At 43.2% G+C, this 26,924-nt stretch overlaps 2 protein-coding genes across 2 annotated transcripts in view; both read left to right on the forward strand.

The window, feature by feature from the left end:
- The window catches only part of SLC35A4 (solute carrier family 35 member A4), a 158,240-nt gene extending 140,745 nt beyond the window's left edge, over window positions 1-17,495 (forward strand). The window contains exon 3 of the mRNA XM_044069018.1: window positions 17,286-17,495. Within this exon, the coding sequence (XP_043924953.1) occupies window positions 17,286-17,483 (198 nt within the window). The 3' untranslated portion in view covers window positions 17,484-17,495. The remainder of the gene's footprint in view (window positions 1-17,285) is intronic.
- Window positions 17,496-18,430: 935 nt separating this feature from the next.
- On the forward strand, window positions 18,431-20,388 carry LOC122799748 (probable UDP-sugar transporter protein SLC35A4). The gene has a single exon (XM_044069017.1). It carries the CDS (start codon window positions 18,434-18,436, stop codon window positions 19,400-19,402), a length of 969 nt encoding a protein of 322 aa, XP_043924952.1. The 5' UTR covers window positions 18,431-18,433; the 3' UTR covers window positions 19,403-20,388.
- The last annotated feature ends 6,536 nt before the right edge of the window (window positions 20,389-26,924 follow it).

The following is a 26,924-nucleotide window of genomic DNA, read 5'->3' on the forward strand; positions in this document are numbered from 1 at the left end:
TACGATTTCCCATCCACTCATCAAGATTTCTCTTGAAGAGGGTCAGCGAGGTGCTCTGCCTAACATGACTGGGATTCTATTCCAGAGCGAGGGAAGCCTTTGGGATATGAATCTATCCCTCCAGCATGTCCTATTTATCGTGCTAAGGTTTAAATCCCTGGAGCGTGTAGCTCTAATGGATTTGGTTTTCTTGAGGTGGAGCATGTCCAACAATTCCGGGTTAGACATGGCCTTGTACGTCAGGCAGAGATCGCCTCTGAGTAGGCGGTAAGCAACTGAGTAGAGATGGAGTTTCTTTAGTCGAGCTGCATAGGGCATCTGTTTGAGGCCCACGGTCCTCTTGATGAGGTGTTTTTGAGATCTCTCCAGCTGTTGCAGGTGTCGGGCAAGGTACATCCCAAATGGGGCATTGTACTCAATTTCGGGCCTGATGAGCGATGAGTAGAGGGGCACAATGACCTCTCTTGATCTAGATGTGAACCCTTTTGTGATTAGGTGAGCTATATAGAAGGTTTTTCTAACCACTTTGGCAATGTGATTGTCAAAGGAGAGGTTACTATATACTTAGGTCCCCAGATCCCTAATTACTTCTTTCGTACTTAGTGGATTACCTCCTATGTGGTAGTTTGTGTGCCCTTTGTTTTTCTCAAAGGGGATGACTATGCACTTTTGGCATTCAGCTTGAGGCCGTGGTTCTGACACCAGGTATCCATCTCCGTAAGGCCCTTCTGGAGGATGCTTATGTCAGCCGGCAAGTCGATTATGGCTCCCAGTTTGCAGTCATCTGCGAACTTAGTAAGCCACAGTCCTCCCGTGTTTGCCTGTACCTCAGAGAAGTATATACTGAACAAGGGGGGTCCCAGGACTGAGCCCGTTGGGACACCACTTGTAACTGGTTTAGAGTCGACATGGCACCCGTGACTCTGACCATGTGAGTTCTATCCCTGAGCCAGTTTGCAACCCATCTTGTGACATATGGGTTAATATTTAAACTGGTAAGCTTATTTATGATGCCAGAGTGGGGTATTGTGTCGAAGGCCTTTGCGAGGTCCAGGTAGGCTGTGTGGACTACCTTTCCCTCATCTATGGCTTTGGTAACTATTTCGAAGAAGTCAACTAGGTTTAAGAGGCAAGATCTGCCTTTAACAAAGCCAAATTGGGTCTGGTCCAGTGTTTGGAGGTTCCCAGTCTCTTTGTTTGAGATCCATGATGTGCTCCATAGCCTTGCAGACCAGGCTAGTCAGGCTATTAGGGCGATAGTTCCTGGGATCCGTTGTGGCGCCACCTTTGTGGAGTGGGATCACTGTTGCTGTACGCCATTATTTGGGTACATAACCTGTGATAAGGCTGAGTTGGAACAGTGAATTTATGTGAGGATTTAGTTCATTTTGGAGCTTGTGTAAGACGCAGCCCGGGATACCATCCGGTCCCATTGATGATGTGTTTTTTACTTTGGAGAGGGCTGCTTTCACCTGTGTCTGTGATGTCTGGGGGACTGCATTCTTCTGGGATAGACACTGGCCCTTTTGGGGGGGAAGGAGGGGTAAAGTTTGCACTGAACCTGTCTGCCAGGATGTTGGCAATGTCAGTGGGTTCAGTGTATTTTGTGCCATTTTGCACCAGCTCGGAGCAGATCTGAGAGTTGCCACCCAGATTCTTGACTTAGCTAAAGAATGCCTTGTGATTCTTTAGAGTCTTTGGTGATTTTTCTTTCAAAGCTAGCCTTTGATGATTTTATGAGGGATCGAAGTTTCTTGCTAGTACTGATCAGGGATGCCTTCCCTTTTTGGGATTTTGCCTTATGTAATAGTTTCCTCCTTCTGTTGTATAGCTTTTTTATAACCGGGGTCCACCAAACTGGTCTCCTGCTTTTGGAGGAGTGAGTCTTGGTTTTACTTGGGATGGCACGATCCATGCATTCCTGAAGGTGCTCATAGCTTGCATTTGTAAAGGATTCTGTGGTTTGGGTAGCATTTTCCATTAGCTCAGGGACTTTGAAATTTTCCACCTCTGTCCTGAGAAGTGTGAAGTTTGCTTTTGATAAATTTTTCACAGTGGTTTCCTTGGCTAGGGGTGGGGTCAGGATGTGGATGTCCATTGTGATATGGTCTGACATTACCAACAAGGGGTTTACCTCTGGTGTGGAACATTGAGCCCCCATGTTGGTGATGACAAAGTCCAATATGTTGTCCCCTCTTGTGGGAGTGGTGACCAGTTGTTCCATGGCATTTGAGTTTATGAACTTCAGGAACCGTTGGGCGAAAGAGTTGGGACTTGAGTAGTTTTCCCAGTCAATGTTTGGGTAGTTGAAATCCCCCAATATCACGGTGTTTGGTGAGACCTTCATATTCTCCAATGTTCTCAGGAATGCCGAGTGGGGGTCCTGAGACAAGGTGGGTGATCTGTAGCAGGCTACAAACTGAAAAGCAGTTTTACCTACTGTTAGTTGTACATGGATGGTTTCCGCTGCCTCGTGCAGTGCCACTAACCTGGAAGTGTGGGTATCCTTCATGAAAATGGATACTCCCCCCGCCTTTAGTATTTCGGTCCGAGTTCTGGGACCGAAAAGAATGGTATGAGTTGAATCCTGGTAGTGCTGGGGTGCTCTCTGGAGCCTTGAACCAGGTTTCTGTTACTGCACAGATATAGATTTTTCTCCATACTGAGGAGTGCCTCGAGTGTGTGCATCTTGAGGTTTAGACTTCTGGCGTTGAGTAGCATTACTCTTAGTTTTTTGTTTCTGGTATTGTCTATGGAGGTGGTTTGTCTTTTGGCTTGTTGAGCATGTCATCCCAGGCTGACAGACACTGGATCCCCTTTGAATGACACCAGTAGCTCGGCCAATTGCTAAAATTTATCATTTTGTCTTTATACTGTGACACCATTCTTGGTGAGGGCAAGATGCTACTCGGGATAAGGGTCATACCGGCCTGGGCTACATGATCAGAGAGCTCCTCTATGTCTCTTTTCATGTAGTCCAGGGAGGTACGTCTGAAGGTCATTCACACCAACATGGACAATGACAGAGTCATATTTGTACCTGCTGTGGAGTGCTTGTGTTATGTGGCGGATCCTGGCAGTTCTTCATCTGCCTTACTTAGGTCATTTTGAATGTTTTGTTACTGTGGGAGAAGAATATTTTTAGAGTAGCAAGATATAGCATTTTAGATTGTGGGTTAAGTTGTCTAGACAGTCTAAAATGGGTTTTGAAGCAATATTTAATTCTGGTGCCAGTGGCAAAGTTATGGTCATCGGCTTTTTCCCCGTTTTCCATAACTCAGTCAGCAGTCTCTTTCATCTGGCATGTGTATACTTTTTATTATAATCAGCCTAGGTAATCTCTACCCTAATCTTGGGAGAGAGAAAATTATGTGCTCTTTCCAGTTGAATGGTTTCCTTCTTTCATATATGTCATTGCAATCTTTTTCTTAGGATCCGTCTGGTATGTTTGCAAACCTGAGGATATTCTTCGTGTTTCACTGCTGCAGTCATCACATTTGGGTTATCCCTGCCAGGGGTATCCCACAGTTGGCCCGAATACCAGAGGCATAGTATTTCTGTGTCGGTTGCTGTCGCTTCAGGACTGACGTCAGGTCGTCAGTTAGTATAAAGTAAGGCAGCTGATGTCATTACATCAGTCTTTCTTGCCGAGGAGCCCGAAGCAGAAGCGGTTTGCACGAGTGCCAGTCGGCCGCTACCTGAGTTTTAATTTTCCGAATTGAAGCTGAAGTCTTCTACAGCGAAGTACCACCCCGTTGAGGATCTTTTTTTCTTGCTCTAACCGATGTCAGAAAAAGTTAACAATTGTCTCGCCTGTGGAAAGCAAATACCACACCGAGACTTTCATTCTTACTGCGTCACTTGCTTAGGCCCAGATCACGACATCCCTCGCTGTCGTTTTTGTGCTTTGTTCAATGCCAGAACTATACATTGTCAGGCCCTTATTGTAGCTATATATTTTCGCTCTCAGTCCTCTAATTCCGATATGGCTTCGGTAAGCCATCCAACAGCAGATCTTCTGAAAAAAATGTAAGGATAAAGACCGCCCAGGTCCAAACCTACCGACGATGCTTCCGTTAAGCTAGTCATCAGTTCTCCGGTCTTCAGTGAGGCGCTTTCGCAGCACCTGATGCCCGCTTATGTGGATTCACAGGCCGCTACCGAGACCCTTTCAGAGTCCAGTATGCCACAAAACTCTTCGTCGACTAAAGATCCTGCGGCTGTCTCTACCTTTGATGGGTCCGGAGCCACTGAGCAGGCACTGGCTTCCGAGGGAAGTATTTTGCACTACTGTTTCTCGACACAGACCGACTTCTTTCGCGTCTACTATTCTTTCGAAAACTACCGAGTTTCTAAGGCCCAGGGTACAAAACACACCCAAGAAACCGACGACCCAATCTCTGGCACCTGCTTCCTTGCCTCAGTCTCAAATGCTTAAAATGGCGGAAGACCTTATAATGCTGATCAGGGGAAGCCAAGCTACCCCTTCCAAAGAAAGAGATTTGTCCCCATTATCTGAACAAGAGTCCGATGATTCTGATGCATCTCAATATTAAGACATGCAACCCCTCTCTGCTTATGAGGATTCTGATGCAGCGGAATCCATTCCTTCAGCCTCTCCACCCGAGGGCTTTTCCTTTGGGGAAACCCTACATACTTTAAGGGAACATTTGCAATGGGAATGTCAGAACTACCCACAATCTAAAAAGAGACTCAGGGAATTCTTGGATCTTCCACAGCACAGACCCTTGGCCATTCCTCCTGTCCTGGATGTTGTGGATGATGTTTTTGTGGAATCCAGTTTGACCCACCGTCCTGCTTCCAGGAAACCTGACTGGTATTATAAAGTCCCTGACTCACACAAATTTCTTTTCAAAAATCCTACTGCTGACCCTGAGGATATTTCTCAAGGGCCTAAAATAATTAAAGCAACTTCTGCTAAGAATCCCATCCCCTCAGATAGGGATTCCAGATCATTAGACAGATAGGGTAAAAAAGTATACACCTCTGCTACTCTTGCTATTAAAGCACTAAATTGTCAATTCCATATGCTAAAATTTCAGCAACATACCATGGAACTCCTCAAACAAAACATATAATATTTTCCTGCTTGTGCAGAAAATAGAGTTACAAAAGTTAATGCATTCTGTAAGTCAAGTAACTAAGCACACCTTACACTGTGGTTTTGACGACCTAGAATCATCTTGCAGGGCAGCAGTCACTGGTTCTGTCCTTAGAAGGCATGCTTGGCTTAAGGAACAGCCCTTGTCAGACCATGTCAAATCCAAATTATTGGATGCACCCTTGCACAAAGACAACTTATTTGGCACCAAGGCAGAGGAGATCTTAAAAAAGATGGAAGAAAAAGCTAAATCTATGCAGACAGTGGATTTCGTGCAGGTCCAGTAGGCATTAACCCTCCAAGCGCACTGGTCCTTTCCTGCCCACTCCAGGTCAGTCCAGTCCAGACCCCAGGGAAGCAGACCCCCCCCCCCCAGACAATAGCCACAGGGAATGCAGAGATCAAAGCAATGGAGTTCCTCCACTTCAAAACCAGGGAGTGCTAAGCCAGCCCGTCCCTCTGCCCACCTGCACTTGCCCCTAGGAGGAAAACTCTCCTTCCACGCAAGCACCTGGACCACCATTACCAACGACCGCTGGGTCCTCAACATAGTGTCCAAGGGATACACATTTTCTTTCCACACTCTACCAACCCCAAAAGGGTTCCCAGATCTTCCTCCAAACCAGTGTGCAGAGGCCAAATAGCAAGTCCTTTCCCTGCTCTCTGAGAGCAATAGAGCACATTCCTGCAGAACAGATAGGCCAAGGTTTCTACTCCAGGCTCTTCCTGGTACCCAGAAAAGAGGGCACCTGGCACCCCATCCTCGATCTATCCATTCTAAACACCTTCATGGTGATACCAAAGTTCAAAATTCTCACACTCCAGCAACTACTACCTATGCTTAGCCACCCTTGACCTAAAAGAGGCCTACCTCCACATCCCAATCAGGGAATCATGCAGGAAATATCTATGTTTCAGGGCAGGATCTGTGCACTTTCAGTTCTCTGCACTTCCCTTTGGCTTATCTATTGCTCCCAGACTTTTCACAAAATGTCTGGCTCCCGCCATTGCTTTTTGCAGACAAAGAAATATTTAAATTTACCCATACTTAGACGACTGCCTAATTCCGGCAGACAGTCAGGAAAACCTGCTCAAGCACCTGGCCATTGTAAAGGCCCTACTGACCTGCCTAGGGTACACTATCAACGAAAAGAAATCCAAACTAGTACCCACCCAAAATATTATATTCCTGGGAGCAAGCCTGGAAACAGCATCCCAGATGGCATTCCTTACACCAGAAAAGCAAACTTAGCTGGCAGCCTATTTCTCTCAACTAACCACCAGACCCCAGTAATCCGCAAGGAAAATCCTGCAAGCTCTGGGAATCATGGCATCTTGCATTCCATACGCCAGACTGCATATGAGGAAACTTCAGTGGTACCTAAAAGCCTTTGGTGTCAACACTCTCAAGACCTGGAAACTCTCTTATACCAGTGATCCTTTGCCTAAGGAAAGACTTTCTGTGGTGGGCAGCAGCATGCTACCTCAACAAGGGACTACCCTTCTCACCACCCACGCCACCCAGACCCTCACCACAGACACATCAGACTCTGCCTGGTGTGCACACCTGGACGGGCAGGTGCATACAGGGCCAATGGAGCCCACATCAAATACATCTGCATGTCAACCAAAAAGAGAGATTAGCTGTTCAGCACGCATTGACAGCTTTCAGGCCCCTTCTCTCCCCAGGGGCTCTGCTGATCAAAACAGACACCACTGTGATGTGGTATATCAACAAGCAGGGAGGGACTCCCTCCTACCCTCTGTGCAGGCTCGCCATGACCCTTTGGCGCACAGCCTCAGCCATGCAACTACACCTGTTAGCACAATTCCTGCCAGGCTGTCTTAACTCTCTGACAGACAACTTGAGCAGAAATCTTCTGGGCCCACACGAGTGGCAGCTAAGACCAAAGAACCTTCACCCTAGTAACTCGTAAATGAGGCACTCCAAAGGTCGACCTATTTGCTTCCCACTCCAACCATCAGCTCAGCAAGTTCTGCACCAGGGAGCCTCACTGCAGGGCCTGGAAAGTGGATGTCCTATCCTTCCAGTGGGTCAACCTCTTGGTCTATGCTTTTCCCCCACTACCTCTCATTAACAGGGTACTCGGAATAAGGGAGGAAAAACCGAGGACAATTTAAATTGCTCCAGACTGGCCTCGTCAGCACTGGTACCCACTGTTGCGCATCCTGTCCCCTCTGCCACCATGGCATCTCCGTCAGATCCTAACCCTGAGGGAAGGAGAATTCATGTTTCCCCAATTGCAGGCGCTCAGTTTGGCAGCCTGGCTTATTCCCTGTCCACTGAACAAGCTGCCAATCACAGTAAACCAGTTCTAGATGTTGTACATGAGGCCAGACACCCTAGCACTATAAAGTCTTATGCTGGCAAATGGAACAGGTTCTGCACCTGGATCCAGGCTAAGGGAGCCGATACAGCACAGCCCTCCCTACTGCTCATCCTGGATTATCTAGCTAACCTGCTACACACTGGTCGGTCCTTTTCCTCTATTAAAATTCATGCCTCTGCTATCTCTCCTCATTTCAACATTGAGCAACCATTTTTCCTCGCACCCTCTCATCAAACAGTTCCTAAGAGGGGCTAGCAACTTGAGGCCACCCAGGAGAGCACCTACCCCAGCTTGGGATCCAAACTTTGTGTTGGAAAATCTCACCCCATCTCCCTTTTTGAACCAGCAGCTTCAGCAGAGTTAAAGTTTCTCTCCTAGATGACCACCTTGCTTCTGGCCATCACTTCAGCCAGAAGAGTATCCGAGCTACAAGCACTCATGGCTGTAGAGCCCTTCATCTTCCATGCTGACAGGATGTCCCTCAGGACTAACCCATCCTTCATGCCAAAAGTGGTGTCCAGTGTGGCTCTCAACCAATCCATTAATTTTCCCACCTTTTTCCCTAACCCACAAAACAAGGGAGAAAGGGTACTTCACTCTCTAGATGTGCACAGACAGCTCAGATTCTGTCTAGACAGGACTAAATCGTTCAGAAAGACTGATCCATTGTTAGTCAACTTTGCTGCAGGAGCAGAGGGCAAAGCCATGTCCAAACAAACCATTTCTGAATGCTTAGCATACTGCATCCATTTTTGCTACAAGCAACACGGGGAAACCTCCCACTAAGGGGGTCAGGACTCTCTCTCTACCAGAGCAGCCTCCACCTCTGCAGCTTTCCTCAGAGGGGTCCCCACCAGGGACATCTGGAGGCTGCAACATGGACATCTGTTCACACCTTCACCAATCATTACTACCAGGCAATCTTCTCCAAATCCATGGCAGGCTTTGCCACTTTCCTCCACTTTGGGAATCAACCCAAATGTGAAGACTGCAACAGTGAAACACGAAGAGCATAGTACAGTTGTGTACACTTAACCATAAATGTTAGTGTATTCACTGTTAAGTCGTGGTCTCGCTCTCTGTCTCGCTCTCTGTCTCGCTCTCTGTCTCGCTCTCTGTCTCGCTCTCTGTCTCGCTCTCTGTCTCGCTCTCTGTCTCGCTCTCTGTCTCGCTCTCTGTCTCTCTCTCTCTCTCTCTCTCTCTCTCTCTCTCTCTCTTTCTCTCTCTCTCTCTCTCTCTCTCTTTCTCTCTCTCTCTCTCTCTCTCTCTTTCTCTCTCTCTCTCTTTCTCTCTCCTTACAAGGAATCTTTTGGTATTTACTTTCTACTGGTGGGGTTCTTCCATCATATACTGGCTCCCACTTGGGGGCTCTTGACAGGGCAAGAAAAACTGATGTAATGGCATCGGCTGCCTTACTTTATACTACTGACGACCTGACGTCAGTCCTGAAGCAACGGCAACAGTTGCAGAAATACTAAGCCTTCGATATTCAGGCCAACTGAGGGCTACCCCTGGCAGGGATAACCCAAATGTGATGACTGCAACAGTGAATACACTTTAACATCTACATTTATGGTAAGTCTACACAACTGTACTTTTTCCCTTCTTCTGTCTTCAAGCTCTTCCAATTTTAAGTCATGTTCTTTTGTTGCTAGCAGTTCTTCAGATTTCTTGTGCAAAGCCTTCTCCTTTTTGTAGCACCACTAAATCAGCCGAGTGTTTGCTTATTATGTCCTCCATTTCGTTAGTCTTTTTATCATTTTTCTTAATGTAATCTAGAAGGAAGGCCCCCCCCCCCACTTTTTTATTTAGGTGGTGCTTTTTGTTATGCATGAATGCCACGGTCTCTTTACCCAGCCTAATATCCAACAGGAGAATGGAGAGATGCAACTTTAAATCCTAAAAGTATACCTTTCGTTGCTGGTTGGGGACCAGCACTTAGTGGCTTCTTATTCAAACACTGTACTGGAAAGTTAACCTCAAATATGTTTCTGATCTATTGACAGTCCTCTCCTTCCTTGCTCTATAGAGTATTGCTTGGGAGTATTCTCTTTTACAGGGAAGGAGTTAGCATAATGGTTAAGGTCTTTACCTCTCAAGTACAAGGTACAGGGTTTGATTCTGACCCTGGGTTATTGGCTAGGCTTGTAATAGATTGCAGACCAATAGCCTAATATTTACCTATGAACACGAAAGTGGACATTCATCCTACAGGACCTGTCCTCCATATCAGTTGCATGACTTTTTTTTAAGTTGTCCTATCCTAGACTCCAGGTCAACTGTCTGGTGATCTGTGAACGTAAGCTCATTGTCCCCATCCTCCAAGTGATCTGTATGTTGAGACCGGGCCCCTTCCATCTCCTGAACCAGAGTGCTCCATATAAGCACAATAGAGCAGCATTACTGTTCAGCAGTTTAACCATTATCTCATCAAAAGACTGGCTCCTGATTAGGGAACTGGTTTGTCTGAAGCTTTGCACTAACCAGAGTAAGTGCAATTCACCCTGAGGAGATCCCAGTCTTTGGAGCTGGTTTGCAGGTGTATACTGGGCTAACGACCGCTGGGGCCTTTACAAGCCTAGCCATACAACCCAAATTTTTCCCATGAGTTGATGTGCTTTAGAGGTTATTTTAAGGGAGTATTTGTTAGGACATGTCCATCAAGAGACATTGGTGCAAAGGATAGATTTCTGGTTTCCCATACAGTGGTCCAGATTACATTTAAATAGGGTTAGGAAAAGACTTTACTTCACATGGATGTTCCAGAAAATGGCAATTCTCCGAGACCTGCACCTGTCCCTCCAGCATGCATGCATGCATGCTTACATACATACAAATATTTCAAGCATGGGCATTAATGCCCTTTTAGCTTGCCAATATACAAAAACACTTGTTCCCATAATAAGTGTCCAGGCTGTTCTTAAAAATATCTAAGCTAGTACTTGCTTTAATGTAATTTGGTAGTCTGTTCCGTGCATCAGCTACTCTATCAGTGAACCAGTTAGTGCACTTCTCATTCCTGTAGAATCTTCTACATAGGTTGTCTGATGGTGCTCTATTTGGTAACCCCCAAACATTCCCAGAGGTAGTGGTCTCTAAATGCCTTCTATACCTTAAGATCTCCTCTTAGATATCTATAAGAAACACTGTACAAGTTTAGATATTTTAGTCTTTCAAAATAACTTTTCACATCCATGGATGCCCTTGGTATATTTCTGCTGTACTTTTTCCAGTTTACTCATGCTTGTTTTCTTATAGGGTTTCCATATTGTTATTCCATACTCAAGTTTGGGTCTAATGTAACAAACAATGACTTCATCATTTTTGATTTCCTAGACTTTATAAATCGTTTTGTACAACCTATAGTTCTGTATAACCAGTTGGATGATATGATTAGAGAAAACTCTTAGCTGAATCTACCCATATACCCAGGTCCTTAAATGAGTCTACAGTTTCAGTCATTGTGTGCTGTATTAAATATTCACATTTCAGTTTGTCTCCCAAATCTCATATACTTAGTTTTTGATGTATTTATCAGCATATTATTCTCCTATGCCCAAATGTTCGATTTTAATCAAGTTATTTTGCAGACATGCCTGGTCTGTAACACCCAATTTCCGGTCATCTGCATCTAGAATGTAGAACACCTCAGATGAAAAAGTTAGGGCTGAAAGATACAATCTAAGCAAGTATGGCCCTAGGACAGAGTCCTGTGGGACACCCTGGCTGTAACCAAGTATTTCACTTGTCCATTTGCTGTATGATACTTGCCATGTCCTATTTCTAAACCATGCAGCTGTCCAGCAAGAGTACATCAAAACCAAGTCGTACTAATTTATTGATCAGTGTTTTGTGTATGACCCTTTCAAATGCCGGTTAAATATATATAAATTGTCACAGGCCAATTTTTCATTCATAGCTGTTAATTGTTATAGAACATCATGTTATAGGTGGTAATAGATCTCTTCACCATATGCATGCTGGTACATGGTTTCAATTCCCAACCTATCCAGCTCTGATAATAACTTCTCCGATATTAGCTTCATTGTTTTTCCACAATATGAAAGTCGACTTAAGGGTCTATATGACTCCGGGTTGGTCCTACTCTCCTTTCCGTTGAAGACCGGTTTAATAAGCGCATGTCTCCAATCTTGAAAAATCTCCCCGATATTTACATGACTTGCTGCGTAATAGATATAATGGTACCGTAAGTTCTTGCTGAAGTGTTCTCGGATCATTGTTACTAATTCCATCTCCTCCCTGTGCTTTGTTTGGATCCAGTTTGCACAGTTCTTTTTCAATATAATCGTATTTGATTCCAGTATCTGGGGTTACCTGGATGTCACTAGGACAACTTATCACCCCTTTTGTGGAGTCAAACTGTTGTGCTTAAGATTTTGTAAATATATCTATAATCTGTGTCTGAGAATAAATTTTAGAGTCTGCACACAGTTTGTGTGTCTGTACTCCTTCCATATAATGCGTATCTATAAAAAGGTTTCCTATTATGTGCAATATCTTTATGTACATTTTCTTCAAATTCTTGTCTCACACTATGCTTAGTCTGTCCAGCTTATTTCAGTTTTTAGAGTTGTAGTTTGACCTCTGTCTTACATTTCTTAATGTCTTTCACCTTAATCGGATATCTTGTTATGGAAATATATCCCCATGATGTCATATGCTTAGATCCTGATGTTAAGCATTTTTTTTATTTTTTGCGCTCAATTTCTCTCTCAAAACTTTCCACATTTCATCCGCAGTTTTTCCACTGAACACCATTTTACATGGTGACTGTTTTGCTTCCACATAATCAGTAATTAACCTTCTGTGTATTGGTTTAGATTTCAGTTTGCAGCATTATCTAGCAACAAATTAACCTTTTATACCCCCATGATCACTGCACATCAGTGGTGGCAAAACGTAACTTGAAGTAACAGTAATTTCATTAGGAACACAAACAATGTCTAGTATGTTCCATCCCGTTATGTTTTTTTACAATCTGAGGCAATTGTTCCTGAATGTACTTTGTGAATAATTTCCTTACTAACGTTGTTGAACCACTATTATTCCAGTCTGTTTCTGGTTAATTTAAGTTCCCAGCTAATATTATTCTTCTGTCCTGTGTTTCATGCAAGAAACGTACGACTTCCTCTGGGTCATCTGCACTTAACTTTTGGTGGTCTATACACTCCAGCAATTGTTATATGTTCCAGGGTTGTCTTTATTGCCACAGTTACACAGTCTATAGTATTGGTGTTATCACTGAACATGTAATAATCACAGGTCTCATAATTTATCTTTAATCCTTATAACGCATCCACCTGATTTTTGTTAGGATGTCTGTTACAGTAAAAACATTTATACTCTGACAGAACTGGTTTCCAGTCAACATTCTCTGTGTTTCACAAACAATAACCACATCAGTGTTGTGAGACCGTAGCAAAGTTTCCATTAAAAAAACTTTGTTGTTAAGGCTCCTAGCATTAACAACTATCAGAGATGCATCGAATGCTGCTGTGAACTGTTAAATTTTCAGGTCTATATTATATAAGCGAATGCACTGAACTGCAAACGCTATATAATCGACCCACAATCCTCAAAAAATCAATGTCGAACAAACTGATGAGTGACCCCCCCCCCCGTGAAAAAAATCACTGATTGTAAAAAAAAAAAAAAAAATTCCCTAGGGAAAAAAATCGCTGTTCCATGATTTCGGTATTTTGTCATTTTGCATAATGACGTTCGACTAAACAGCGTTCACAATTCATTGTGTTCACTAAAATAATATGGACCCAAATTTTCGACCTGACAAAAATCATGCCTAGTGTTTGTTAAATTTTGCAAAATATCTGGTGCAAAAATTCTCTTCCCTGATCTTGACAAATGCACGCCAATCTGTCTAAACACGTGTGCCCAAAACTAGGCTTGGATGCTCTACACATTTCCATTTTTTTAAAACCGGATATTTTTGCCATGCAAATATTTACCCAAAAAATCTTTTCATTCACAGTGATCTGACTATCCTTTCTGTAGGTGATTTGTGAAAAATACGTCCTAATACCAGTGCAAGCTATACTATCTAAGTGAGCGGTCAGTTCCCTACTAAAAGTCGGAGAATCCTATTTACCTTGTTGAGTAAACCTGCAGTTTCAGAGTGAGAGTGATAGGGGAAAGGGTTAGGGATGGTAGGAAAACCAGTGTGGAGCAGGGAGTTGAAAAGAATTTTTGCACCAGATATTTTGCAATATTTGACAAACACTGTGCAGGATTTTTGCCAGTTCGAAAATTTAACAGTTCACAGATAAAATGCCAGTATTTCACTAAATTTCAGAGCTCTCACCCAAATGACCCCCAAAAATTCTGGACTACTATCAACTCCCTGCTTTGGTTCTCCTACCATCCCTAACCCTTTCCCCTATCGCTCGTCCTTTGAAACTGCAGACTTAACAAACACTTCCTAAACGGTATCTCTAAACTCTTACCCTCTAACTCTACTCATCCCAACTCTTCTGTGTCACCTTCACCTCCTCCTAAACCTCTGTGCTCCTCTTTCTCAACCCCCCCCCCAATTTCTGAAAATTGCTGCTGACTCTATTGCATACCCACCCCCCCCCCCCACCCTCAGTTTCTGAAAATTGCTGCTGACTCTATTGCATACCCTGTATCTATCTTAATAAGCTGCTCCCTTCAGGAATTTAGCATACCAGAAATATAGAAATTCTTCTATACCACTCCTCTGCACAAAGCTGGCAACTCTGTTGAACCCTCTAACTACAGACCAATCGCTGTTCTCTCACCACTCTCTTAAGATCTTTGAAAAATGTGTACATACTCCACTACTGTCCTATCTCATTCACAAAAACCTCCTCACCCTCTCGCAACATGGTTTCCGCTCTAAACACAGTACCTCGACTGCCTTACTATCCTTTATTCAAAAGGTTGCAGAAGATGGGGACAACAACCTCCTCGTCTCCTGTCTATTCCTTGATCTCTCTAAAGCTTTTGACACTGTGTCTCATACCATCCTTCTTAACAAACTCTTAGACCTGAACCTCTCTCCTTCTACTCTTGGCTGGTTTCAGTCTTCCTTATTGGCAGAAAACAAGCTGTTAGATGGCAGCAGACTTTCTCACCCTTCCTTGCTGTTCACAACAGGAGTACCCCAAGGCTCCATATTTGGACTGCTCCTTTTCAACATTTTTACCAACAGCCTACGTTCATCCTGCAATCTCTCATCTGTAATACAATACGCAGATGACTCTACTCTCTCTTATCTATCACCAACTACACACACTAGCACAGAATTCCTTTATCTCTGTTGAAAAATGGCTCAAACAATCCACTAATCCTTAACCCTAAGAAAACGCAACTCCTTCTCTTCCCATTTCAGAGACTCTCTCACCTTAAATCAATTTTTCTCTTTCCTCCCTAGATGGCATCACTGTCTCCCTGCCTCGCACACCAAACTCCTTTGGGTAATAATTGATGACCGACTAAAATTTGACTTGCATATACAACAAGCCATCAAAAAAAAAAAACCCACCAAAAACTTGGACTACTTTTATAGGAACAAAAAATTCCTCATTACTGCCACTAAATGCACTCTTGCACAGGCATTTCTCTTACCTAGTCTTCTATACGCTTCCCCTATCCTTACCAATATCCAAACTACCTCAATGCAGAAACTAGAACAAACACAACAAATTTGCCACATTTATTCTAAACCAACCACTGTTCACATCACTGCCTCTCACTAAACAAACTTCAGTGGCTGGGATTTCTGCACCTTCTCCTACAATCGCAACTCCACACTACCTCTTCCATACTCCACAACCCCTCTGCCTGCCCTGCTCTCACCTCCATGTTACTCCCCCCCCCCCCCCCCGGCCTCTCCAGAGTGCCGATCAGCATCTTCTCTTAGTTTATAAACCCAAAAGGAATATTGGCAAACCACAGACACTCTCTCTCACTAAATTGGAACAAACTCCTCCATTTAGATCCAACCTTTCCTTTCCCCCTTTTAAAAAGGAGCTTAAATCCAAGGCACTAAACTTGAAATTATGCCGTTGCGTTGACCACACATAGTCTTGGTCTGACCTACTGTATAACCTGTTGCATCTCCTAACTTTTTCTCTGTTAGTAACTTCTGCTTAAACTGACCTCCTAAACCCTCAGCTCTACTACTGTAGCCCCCTCCTTTTCTCCATACTATTTACCCCCCCACTTCCTATTAATGTCTATACATTGTCCTTCTTTTGAACAACGATTATCTTCTTGTTTCTGCTCTTGTATGTAGTCAATTTTAGACCACTGCTGTCCGTGCAACCCTTAATGTTCATAATTTTTTTTCTTTTGTTTTTCTCTTTAACAGTGCAAGTACAAAATTAATTATATTTTTAATAGTTTTTGTTTTCCTACTTGCACTGTTATTTTTAATAGTTTTTGTCCTGTATTTTAGGTTTGCTGGGGCTCTTTCCCCTTGGGTCTCCACTGAAAATGGGTTTGTTTGCAAACTCAGTTGGACTAACCAGGTTAACAAATGTGAAATAAATAAATAAATTTTATATTGTAAACAAAATTTAGATCTTTGGATCTAGTTTTGATGCTGTTCATTTTGTGGATATGCAAATGGTCCATCAGAGTGGGATCCAAGGATGCTTTAATGCCGGGGATAGATCACCTCTCAGCACTCTCTGTAGAAAACAAGAATAGAGAGAGAGAGGGCTTTGAGATGATGTGCATAGGGCATTTGGTTTACATCCTGTATTCCTTTTGTGATAAACCTCTCTGGGCAATCCATTTGTTGCATGTGCCTGATCAGGTACATACCGAAGGGGGAGTTATGACTTGGCCAGCCATCATTGAGTATAACTTTTACCTTACTAGGCTTTGCCCTCCTCTTGGAGAATGCCTTCTGATATCAAGGGAAAATTCACCTTCATACCTCCAAATCGAAAGAGGTAAGGACAGTGCATCTTGGAATTCACTTATTTCATCAGGAGGAACAGGAGAGGCACATACATTTCTGTCTCCATGTTAACTGGAAATCCAAGGGCTGTAGGCGTGTTTTAAATGTTTATATTGCACTTAATTAACACACTTTTGTGTTTTATCATTTTGCTAATAGGGTAGGTCTGTTGGACATGCCTTTGATCTGGGACAGTCTGGGAACTGTGGTCTGGTTAAATAATGTGCACAGAGTTTTACAGTAGGCTGTGGTAATTCATCTCAAGAGCTGCCGCATGTAGGTCTGATACCACATAAACCCCCTGTACATTGTTACATTTTCTTTGTGCACTTTTAGATTAGTTTTACTTGTTGTCATAACTTGATTGAAGTTATACTGATGCATGGTCCGTACTTGGGGTATATCAGTATAAAAGATAGCATGTGTCACTTATCAACAGACTGAAATCCGGTGTGTTGCACAGCTCTGACAGTGACTGTGGCAGATACAGAATGTTGTGATATGATCCTGAAAGGTAAGTAATTGTCATGAAGGATAGTATGATTAACTGAATACAAAAGGCAAACATTTATATTTCAGCAACTGCATTCTGTATATCAGCTCTCTAAAGTAGAAAGGAAATCTGGCAGGCTGTTTCTGTAACTGTGTTATGGAGAATACTTCAATAGAGACTGTATCTGTAGTGTGATGAATAACTTTGCATGAAATGAATAGCTACTAAAAGTTTTATGATTGGTATGCAGCACTCTGAACTGCTGCATCCAAACTAACAGTGCTTGTGAGAACTTCATGTTACTTATCCATGTCTGTGTTGCATCATCTGTCCTTTTTGTTTTCCCTACAGGGTGGATCTTTACTGGCCTCTCCATTTCTCAAAGGGTTCCTTGCTGGTTATGTTGTAGCTAAGCTGCGTGCCTCTGCAGTTCTGGGTGTTATGTTTGGAGTGTGCACTGGAATTTATGCTGCACAGACCTATGATGTCCCCAATATTGAAAATACCATCAAGGACTACTTCAGCTCCTTAAAAAAAGGACCAAAATAAGGGAGCAAAGTGTACATGTGTACTTTTTGGGAGTCGAAGGGACGGTTCAGCAGTATAGTAATACTGGAATACCAAAGCAAATTAGAGAATGTATGTTGTCCAGAACTGCAACATTCATACAACATATGTCTACATACAAAAAAAATCTATTCCATTGATGGAACTGCTCTGGTGGGGGTGTGATGTGCTATGGACTACACTGAGAAATAAGTGAATTCTGTGAAATATTCCAACATGCTTGCTTAAGTTATTTGATCAGAAGAAAGTGTACACCTACAGTGTACTGTTCTTTTCAACTGAGTTTGCAAAATGCATTGTGTTCTTCAACCTTTTATGCAGGAAGAATTCAAATGGAATACAGCTTCTAATGTTTTCATGACACCTTGGAAGGCTCTATCAAGGATTTGTTTCGGTGGAGAGTCCAGCTGTCTAATAAGTCTTCTTAAAGGGACTAAAATAATATCCCCTGTACAATAGGGCTTCTTGTGTCCAGTTTGCTGTCGCATCATTTTGCACACAGTTGTCCTTTCTTGCAGTTCTGCCTTATTTTAGAGTAGTGTTCCTTTGTTTTTGTCCAAAACTTGTTTTACAGAAGATCTAGCTATGCAGGGTTCTTAGTAATTGCTAGTATTACTAGAAAGTCCTTATCAGAGAGTCTCTGGGGTGCTTTCTTCTAGTTTTACTGCCAAATGCATGACTTGTATTCTTGGAACTCCTTGGCTTTAAGCATACCAAGTAGCACATGCCCAGAAAAAGTTGAATCTATACCTAGAGAATGGGTATAGTGCACTAGGCCATCTCCTGTACTGTGTCCTCAGACCCAAGAAAGTTTTTTGTGAGGATAAAGTACTATGTAGTGATGGTTGGTAAGGAATCATCAGTGACTGTTCTGCGTACATGGAAGTAGCTTCTCTTACCGGCTGGAATTTGAATCCTGCAAGTTTTGCACTATGAGAGTGGTTAGGATTGAGCATTCTGGGGTGGATACCTCTTTGCCAGCCATGCGGAAGGCATTAACAGTGGTCCAGTGGGGTCTTCTGCTTGTGCTTTCAGTTGTCATTTATGGCTCCCATGCACCTCTTATCACTTTATGTAAAACTGGCGGTCTGGTCCCATTTAGCTCTTCCGCCATTGTCATTTGCATTGAACTTTGTAAACTTCTGATTTCAGTTGTGCTGCTGATGATAATGCAGGACTTCCATTTTTTGCATGTTGTTTCTTGGCAGGCAGTAGTTCCATATGCTGTGCCAGCAATACTGTATGCTGTTAATAATAATCTGGTTGTCCACATGCAACACTTCATGGACCCTACCACCTACCAGGTCCTAAGCAACCTCAAGATTGGCTGCACTGCACTACTCTATAGTGGATTCTTACACAGAAGGCTGTCTTTGCGAAAGTGGGTTGCTGTTTTCCTACTTATGGTAGCTGGGGCTTGTCACACTTATGGTGGTGTCCAAGACCATCAGAAGCCACTTTTGGAAACCCAGTTGCACATTACACCACTGGGTGTCTTGATGGTACTGTTCTACTCATTTGTATCTGGCCTTTCTGCTGTGTACACAGAAGTTATTCTGAAAACCCAAAAGCTTCCTTTAAATCTCCAAAATTTGTTTTTGTACTTCTTTGGTGTCCTTTTTAATTTGGGGGCTTACGGGTTTAGCTATGAGCATGCACATTTCTTTGAGGGATTCTCCATTTGGGTAGTTGTGATCATCCTTACTCAGGCATTGAATGGGTTGTTAATGTCTGTGGTGATGAAGCACAGTAACAACATCACCAGACTGTTTGTAATCTCTTGCTCCATGCTTGTAAATGCAATACTGTCAGTGCTTTTGTTCCAGCTACAGCTGACCCCCCTGTTTTTCTTGGCTGCTTGTTTGATTGGTGTTGCTGGTCACCTCTGTTATCAAGTGTAATAGTCCAGTGGATCCCTGTAACCGTAAGCTGTGAATCACACAGCTAATGGCCAGAGATTTCTGGGTGGCAGTTGTTACATGGATGAAGATAACATCTTAGTCAGGCCTATTGTAAGTTTGTTCCATTTTCTTAAAAATATTTTCTAGCTTTCACTTTTGTTAAAGTTCAGTAATTCAGCTGATTTTAAGTGCAGGTTGCTTTCCGTTTGTACCAACTCAGCTAATTATGTATCTGACTCTTTTAATGTTTTAATTGTGATTAAAGCTGCACATGTGTCTAGTAAAATCTCTGATCTCGATGCCTAATGTGAGCAATTAGTCATGTTTGATTTTATAACCAGAAACTTCCATATGGGAATGTCCTTAGATTTTGAAAGACCCCCTTACTAGCTGTAACAAGGTCTGTGACTATTGAGCAGTTTTTGTCAGTAGTAGGGATTTGTGAAGCAGAAATGACAGTGGTTATTTGACTTGCTTTATGGCTTTCTTCAGGTCAGTATTTTCCCTGTTGTGCTGTTTACTCTGCCATTGTGTTCATCTCTACCACACTTATTAATCTTTTTCTGTAGTTCTGTACTGCCGTTAATCACCTCCTACTATCTACATTGTTGCCACCTCCCATCCCCCATAATGGGGGAAGCTCAGTGGGGCAGTGAGTAAAGTTGTCATTTCACAAGTGGCTGGAATTCTTCTGTGCAGATATGCATATCCTTCCTGTGTCCGTGTGGGCGTTTTTTCATCTAAGAGTGTGTGCGCGTGTGCTGGAGTGTAGTAAATGTTTTATGATAAGCCATCACCGTGTCCAGAGCAGGCTTCACAACTTGGCACCAACTGGCTGATGGAATAAGCTCCAGCATCTCCTCAGCCTTGTAAAGGATAAAGCAAATTATGTGAAGTTAAATGGAACACATTTTACATCCATTGCATGTAATACTCTTCTTTGTGGGATAATCTGTGACTTTGAGTTTGCTGTTTAACAGTGTCTTAAGAACAGTTTTGCTAAAAATTGCAGTGGCAACATGTAGGTATATAAAGTAATGAGTGAAGTACAGCGCATCTGTTTTTGCCTGAAGGTTCATTATTCACATGCAAATATGTTGCGTTGTTACTGTCAGCATTCCTTCCTTGCCTTTGGTCTTCACTAGAAGCAGCACATATGGCCTGCCTTAGGCATAGGCCAACTAGGCGGCTTCCTAGGGCGCCGGTCTAGCAGGGGCACATTTCCAGTATTTATTTGGTGTAGATAGACCAGGATGGGGGCACCAGGTAATGAGTTGGGGGGCGCCATGAAGCCCTTTTGCCTAGGGCACCAGTTGACCTAGGGCCGCTATTATCTACCATAAAAAGTGGAGATGCCATGGAATACTGTCTCCTTTTATTAAACTCCTTAACATACTAGATTCATCCAGAAAGTTGGGTCATTTTTGTGTTCCGGAGGTAACCCTCTCCCCTTCACCTTGTGCCAGCAGGCTGGCAGTTTGCCTTCTTTTGTAAGTAGTTACCGGCATATGTCTTATACACATTTTGCCATTAGTACCAAAGTCGCATTAGCCTTCCACAGTGAGACCGTTTAATCTGTGTACTTTCTTGGACATTGATAGCTGTACGGGTGTTGCGCTTCATAACTGATATTGGTAGAAATTAAATATTGGGTATGATTTTACTTCGTGGCCAGCAGCCTTCATTTTTCTCAAACCGTTACAAAGAGGAATGCTTTTAAAATAACTCTCTGTGTGTTGTAGCAGTGTATTGTTTTTCATGAATACTCTTGGATAGCATATTTTCTGTCTTTATCATTTTATGAGCAGACAGGAGTTGGTCATTTAATTGCTGAAAATTAGTTTGCTTTGACTTTGAAAGTGGCTTCTACATTTACTGCTTATCTATTCAGGTATTTTGTGTTAAATTGTCATTTTTTTCAAAAGTGTTGTTTTGTTTGCCTCTCTAAAAGATTAGTCACTAAAGTTACATTTTGCCGGAGTCAACCCAAGCTAAGCACAAACTCTTGTAGCCTCCTGTCTGCCTAAAATAGAGCAAAATCATGTCAAAAGGAAGGGTAGCCATGAATTGAGCATTTTGGGAATATACTCGGTAACACTGTTGAAGAGAGCTAGTATAAATCTGCTGAAAAAAAATCACTTTGACACCATGCTGGACCCATTTGTACTGCTCGCATGCAGGTAACATTTAGTATCTTTTGTTCCTGTACCACTCCTTATTGGTCTGTCCTTTTTGTGTAATCTGCTGGTGTGTGAAGCTGGGATGTCATCAGGTCTGGGTTCTAGTGGTATTAGTAAGGGATGGTGCTGCACCCTCAGATGAGATCTTAATAAATTGTGTCATATGCGTGTTAATTCAGGTGTGCATTAAATAAACTAGTCCATTTTCTAAAAAAAAAAAAATAAATTAAATAAAAGGGGACTTCCCTGATGTCCTAGATAGTTTGGTTTTAAACATTTTAGTTGATGTTCTTCGTGTTTCACTGTTGCAGTCATTAAATTTGGGTAATCTGCTGGCAGGTTGCCCTCAGTCAGCCTGAATTCCAAAGTCTTGTGTCCTGTGTCTGCTGCTGTCTCCTCTTCCATGATGTCAGGGGGTATAAAACAAGCAGCCGTCGCCATTTTCTTTGGTCTTTCTTGCTGTGCGGTGCCCTAAGCAGAAGCATTTCGCAAGTGCCGGTCGGCCGACTCTTGAAATTTTCAAGTTTCAGAACCGAAGTCTTCACTAAAGCTAAGTACCCCACTGGGGAATTTTTTCTTGCTCCATATCGATGTCAGAAAAAGTTAATAATTGTATTACTTGTGGGAAGCAAATACCTCCATAAGGGTTTCCGTTTATACTGTATTCCTTGTCTAGGCCCTGATCACAACGTGCCTGGCTGTTGGTTTTGTGCTAGATTTAACCAATGCACTATTAAGCATCTGTATATTTTTGCCTCAAAATATTTTGGAAACAGATTTAACTACCCAGAAATGTCTTCGGATAGCAATCCAACTACCAGAGTACACAAAAGGACAGGGGCAGACAGTTGAGGTCCAAAATCGACGATGAAGCTTCTCCTAAGCCAGTCGCCGGTTTGCCGGTACTCAGTGAGGCGCTTTCGCAGCCCCTGATACCCGCTACTTTCAAGTCACAGGCCCCTACCGAGACCCATGTGGAGTCTGTCACGCCACGATACTCAAAGTATTGGACCCACGGATGTATCTCCCTTGGATGTGTCCGGAGCCGCTGAGCAGGCACTGGCTTTTGAGGGTGTATTCAGGCCTCAACATTTTTATATCAAACTGACAAGCTGCAAAACCAAAGACAAAAGCAACTTCTAAAGCTAAAAATACGACGAATGAGCCACGTGCACAGGCCGCTATGCCTAAAAAACAAGATGATCAAAATGGCTGAAGACCTTATTACCTTGATCAGGGGTTTCCAACCCCCTCATGATAAGAGGCCTAGGCAAGACACTGATTATGAATCTTCAGATCAGGTTTCTATTTCATCCGATTCCTCTTCTGATCAGGAATTATCTATACCTCCCTATGAGGATTCTGATGCAGAGGAGTCTATCCCATCTGCATCACCTCCCGAGGATTATTCATTTGGGGAAACCTTGCATACTTTGAGGGAGCATTTTCACTGGGAGAGTCAGGATTTCTTAGAATCAAAAAAGAGGCTCAGGGATTTCCTTCTCCCTCAGCACAGACCTTTAGCCATACCCCCTGTTTTAGACATTGTGGATGATGTGTTTTCGGAGTCAAGCTTGACCCCTGACTCCTTACCTCCAGCTCCCAGCAAGCCTGACAGATATTACAGGGTACCTGACTCACACAAATTTTTATTTAGAAACCCTTCTGTTGATCCTGAAACTATTTCACAGGGTCCAAAGGGAGTTAAGGCCTCAACAGCAAAAAACCTGCCCCCTCTGACAGAGATTCAAGGGCACTGGATAGATGGGGAAAGAAGGTTTATACATCTGCAGCCTTGGCAATTAGGGCCTTAAACTGCCAGTTTCATATGCTCAAGTATCAACAACATGTTATGAGATTGCTGAAACAGAAAATGATGTTGATTTCTGAATGTGCAGAAAATAAAGAATTACAGGAATTATTGCATGCAGCTGAACAAGTTGAAAAGCATACTTTGCAATGTGGTTTTGATTCCTTAGAGGCCTCCTGCAGGGCCACAGTTACTGGATCTGTGATAAGGAGGCATGCCTGGCTAAAAGAGCAAAATTTGCCTGATCATGTTAAAGCTAAATTACTGGATGCACCTTTACAGCATGATACTCTGTTTGGTATAAGGCAAAAGAGGTTTTAAAGAAAATGGAAGACAAAGCAAAGTCTATGCAAACTGTAAAAGACTTCTTACAAGTGCAGCCACCAAGATTCAGTAGACACTGGCCTACAAAAAATTGTTCCTTTCCTATGTCCGACAGAGCTCAAAGGGGCAAATCCAGACACCCTAAGGGTTCCAGATACCAGGCACAAGATTCTTACAGGTCAAAGCAATGGGGTTCTTTTACCTCCAAATCTGGAGGAGATAAAGCGCAACCCTACAGATCCCAATGACTTACCTCTGCCTTCACCAAGCACTTACTTTTGGCAGCACCCTTAGGGGGAAAATTAGCACTTTTTGCTCAAAACTGGCAGTTAATAACCCAGGACAAGTGAGTGCTAAACACAGTATCTCAGGGATACAGATTCCACTCCCATACTCTGCCTATGGCAAATGGTTGGCCGGATCTGCAAAAAAAATCAATGGGCAGAGGCACAGAAACAGGTTACGTCCCTCATGGATATGGGGGCCATTCAGCCATTACCAGAACGGGGAAAAAGGACAAGGTTTTTACTCAAGACTGTTCTTGGTACCCAGAAAGGACAAGGCCTGGTGGCCAATACTGGATTTATTGATTTTGAACACGTACCTGGACATTCCAAGTTCAAAATGCTGACTTTGCAGCAGCTTCTGCCCATGATGGGCAAGAATGCTTGGCTGGTGACATTAGACCCAAAAGAGGCATACCTGCATGTCCCAATAAGACAGTCCTGCAGAAGATACCTCAGATTCAAGGCTGGATTAATGCATTACCAATTCTCTGCACTGCCATTTGACTTATCTACTGCGCCCAGGGTCTTTACAAAGTGCCTGGCACCAATAATTGCTTTTTGCAGACAAAGAAGTATTCAAATATATCCTTACTTGAATGACTGTCTCATTCAAGCAGAGAACAAGGACATTCTTCTTCAACACCTGGCGTTTGTGAAAAGGCTTCTAACATGCCTAGGGTACACAATAAACGAAAAGAAATCACAACTGGTACCCTCTCAAAAGATAACATTCCTGGGTGCAAGCTTGAATACAACTGCCCAGATGGCTTTCCTCACGCCAGACAAACAAAGGCAACTGATTACTTACTTCAAACTGATGGCAACAAAAACCCAGTTATCAGCAAGACAAACTCTGCAGGCTTTGGGCTTCATGGCATCCTGCATCCTACTGATTCCATATGCAAGACTGTATGTGAGGAAACTTCAATGGTACCTAAAAAGTTTATGGAGTCAACATTGTCACAGACTGGAAACAATGAGTCCTCTCATTCCCTGCTTACAACAGGAGTTTCTATGGTGGGCAAAGGCATGTCACCAAAACATGGGATGGACCTTTACTCTACCCCCTGCCAGCCAAACCTTAACAGACGCATCAGATTATGCATGGGGGGCCCACCTGGCAGGAAGATGCATTCAGGGCATATGGACCTTTACTCTACCCCCTGCCAGCCAAACCTTAACAGACGCATCAGATTATGCATGGGGGGCCCACCTGGCAGGAAGATGCATTCAGGGCGTATGGACCCTAAAACAAATGCATCTGCATATCAACCAAAAAGAGATGCTAGCTGTTCAAAATGCCCTGACCGCCTTCAAGGACTTACTTCATCCAGGACAACTACTGATAAAGACGGACAACACCACAGTTATGTGGTATATAAACAAGCAGGGGGGCATGCACTCCTACCTCCTATGCAGATTAGCCATGGTACTGTGGGACACAGCTTTGACTTGTCAAATACATCTTCAGGCTCAATTCCTGCCAATAAAACAAAATACTCTGGCAGATGATTTAAGCAGAAACCTTATGGACCCTCTCACAAGTGGAAACTAGATCCACAAGTCTTCAGCATGATAAAAAAGAAATGGGGGAGCCTGGACATAGATCTATTTGCCTCTCCTCAAAATTATCAATTGAAAAGATTCTGCACAAGGACTTATCACAGACAAGCATGGAAAGTGGACGCCCTATCCTTCAGTTGGAAAAACCTATCTGTTTACGCCTTTCGTCCTCTGCCTCTTCTTCCTAGGGTCCTACTAAAAGTCAGACGAGAAACCAAAGATGATACTAATTGCCCCAGACTGGCCCTGCCAGTACTGGTACCCAATCCTAAGGAACTTGTCTCGGTACCTAGCTTGGACCTTACCTCAAAGACCTCAACTACTGTCCCAGCAAAACAATGAGATCCTGCACAATCAACTCCAAACACTGAACCTGGCAGTGTGGCTGATCATGTAGTTATGCAAACAATAGCTCTCGGTAAAGCTGTGATGGATGTCATTTTGGAAGCCAGAAGGCCTAGTACTAGAAAATCTTATGCTGATAAATGGAAGAGATTCTGTGCTTGGAATCAAGCACAAGAAACTGATACAGCAAAGCCAAATATTCCTCAGATATTACAATACTTGCCTGAGATGCTTGACGAAGGCCTATCTTTCTCATCAATAAAAATCCATGCCTCTGCCATTTCGGCTCATTACAATACAGAGCCACCAATCTTTTGTCATCCTTTACTAAAACAGTATCTTAGAGGAGCTAAAAATTTAAGGCCCCCTAGAAGATCACCAATACCTGCATGGGACCTCAAATATGTGTTGGAAAAGCTCACCCTGCCTCCATCTGAACCAGCTGCTACTGCAGATATAAAGTTCTTATCTTATCAGCAAGAAGAGTCTCAGAGCTACAGGCCCTCGTGATTGTGGAGCCCTTTTATCATGTTTTACCCAGACAGGGGGTGTCTGAGGGCCAATCCTTAATTTATGCATAAGGTGGTTTCCAGTGTGGCTCTTAAACAAACAATTCATCTGCCAACCTTTTAGCCAAATCCACAGAACACGGGGGAGAGAATTCTGCATTCCTTGGACGTACACAGACAGCTAAGATTCTCCTTGAGCAGGACTAAAGCTCTAAGAAAAACTGAGCAATTACTAGTGACACATGCTGCAGGATCAGAAGGAAAGGCTATTTCAATGCTGCAGGATCAGAAGGAAAGGCTATTTCAAAGCAGACTGTTTCAAAGGGGATAAGCCACTGCATTAGTTTCTGCTACTTACACCATGGCAAACCTGTGCCCAAGGGCAAACCTGTGCCCAAGGGCATTAGGTCTCATTCCACCTGAGCTGCAGCTACATCAGCAGCCTTTCTCAGAGGAGTAGCAACCAAAGACATTCTAGAGGCTGCTACTTGGAGTTCTGTTCAC

Source organism: Protopterus annectens, chromosome 4.part0 (genome assembly GCF_019279795.1).
Source record: "Protopterus annectens isolate FY-2018-M chromosome 4.part0, PAN1.0, whole genome shotgun sequence".
In the NCBI taxonomy this organism is placed as follows: Eukaryota; Metazoa; Chordata; order Ceratodontiformes; family Protopteridae; genus Protopterus; species Protopterus annectens.

Bases quoted from the DNA above. Each gene is read 5' to 3' on its own strand.
- LOC122799748 (XM_044069017.1), top strand. From the start codon at position 18,434: ATGAGAGTGGTTAGGATTGAGCATTCTGGGGTGGATACCTCTTTGCCA.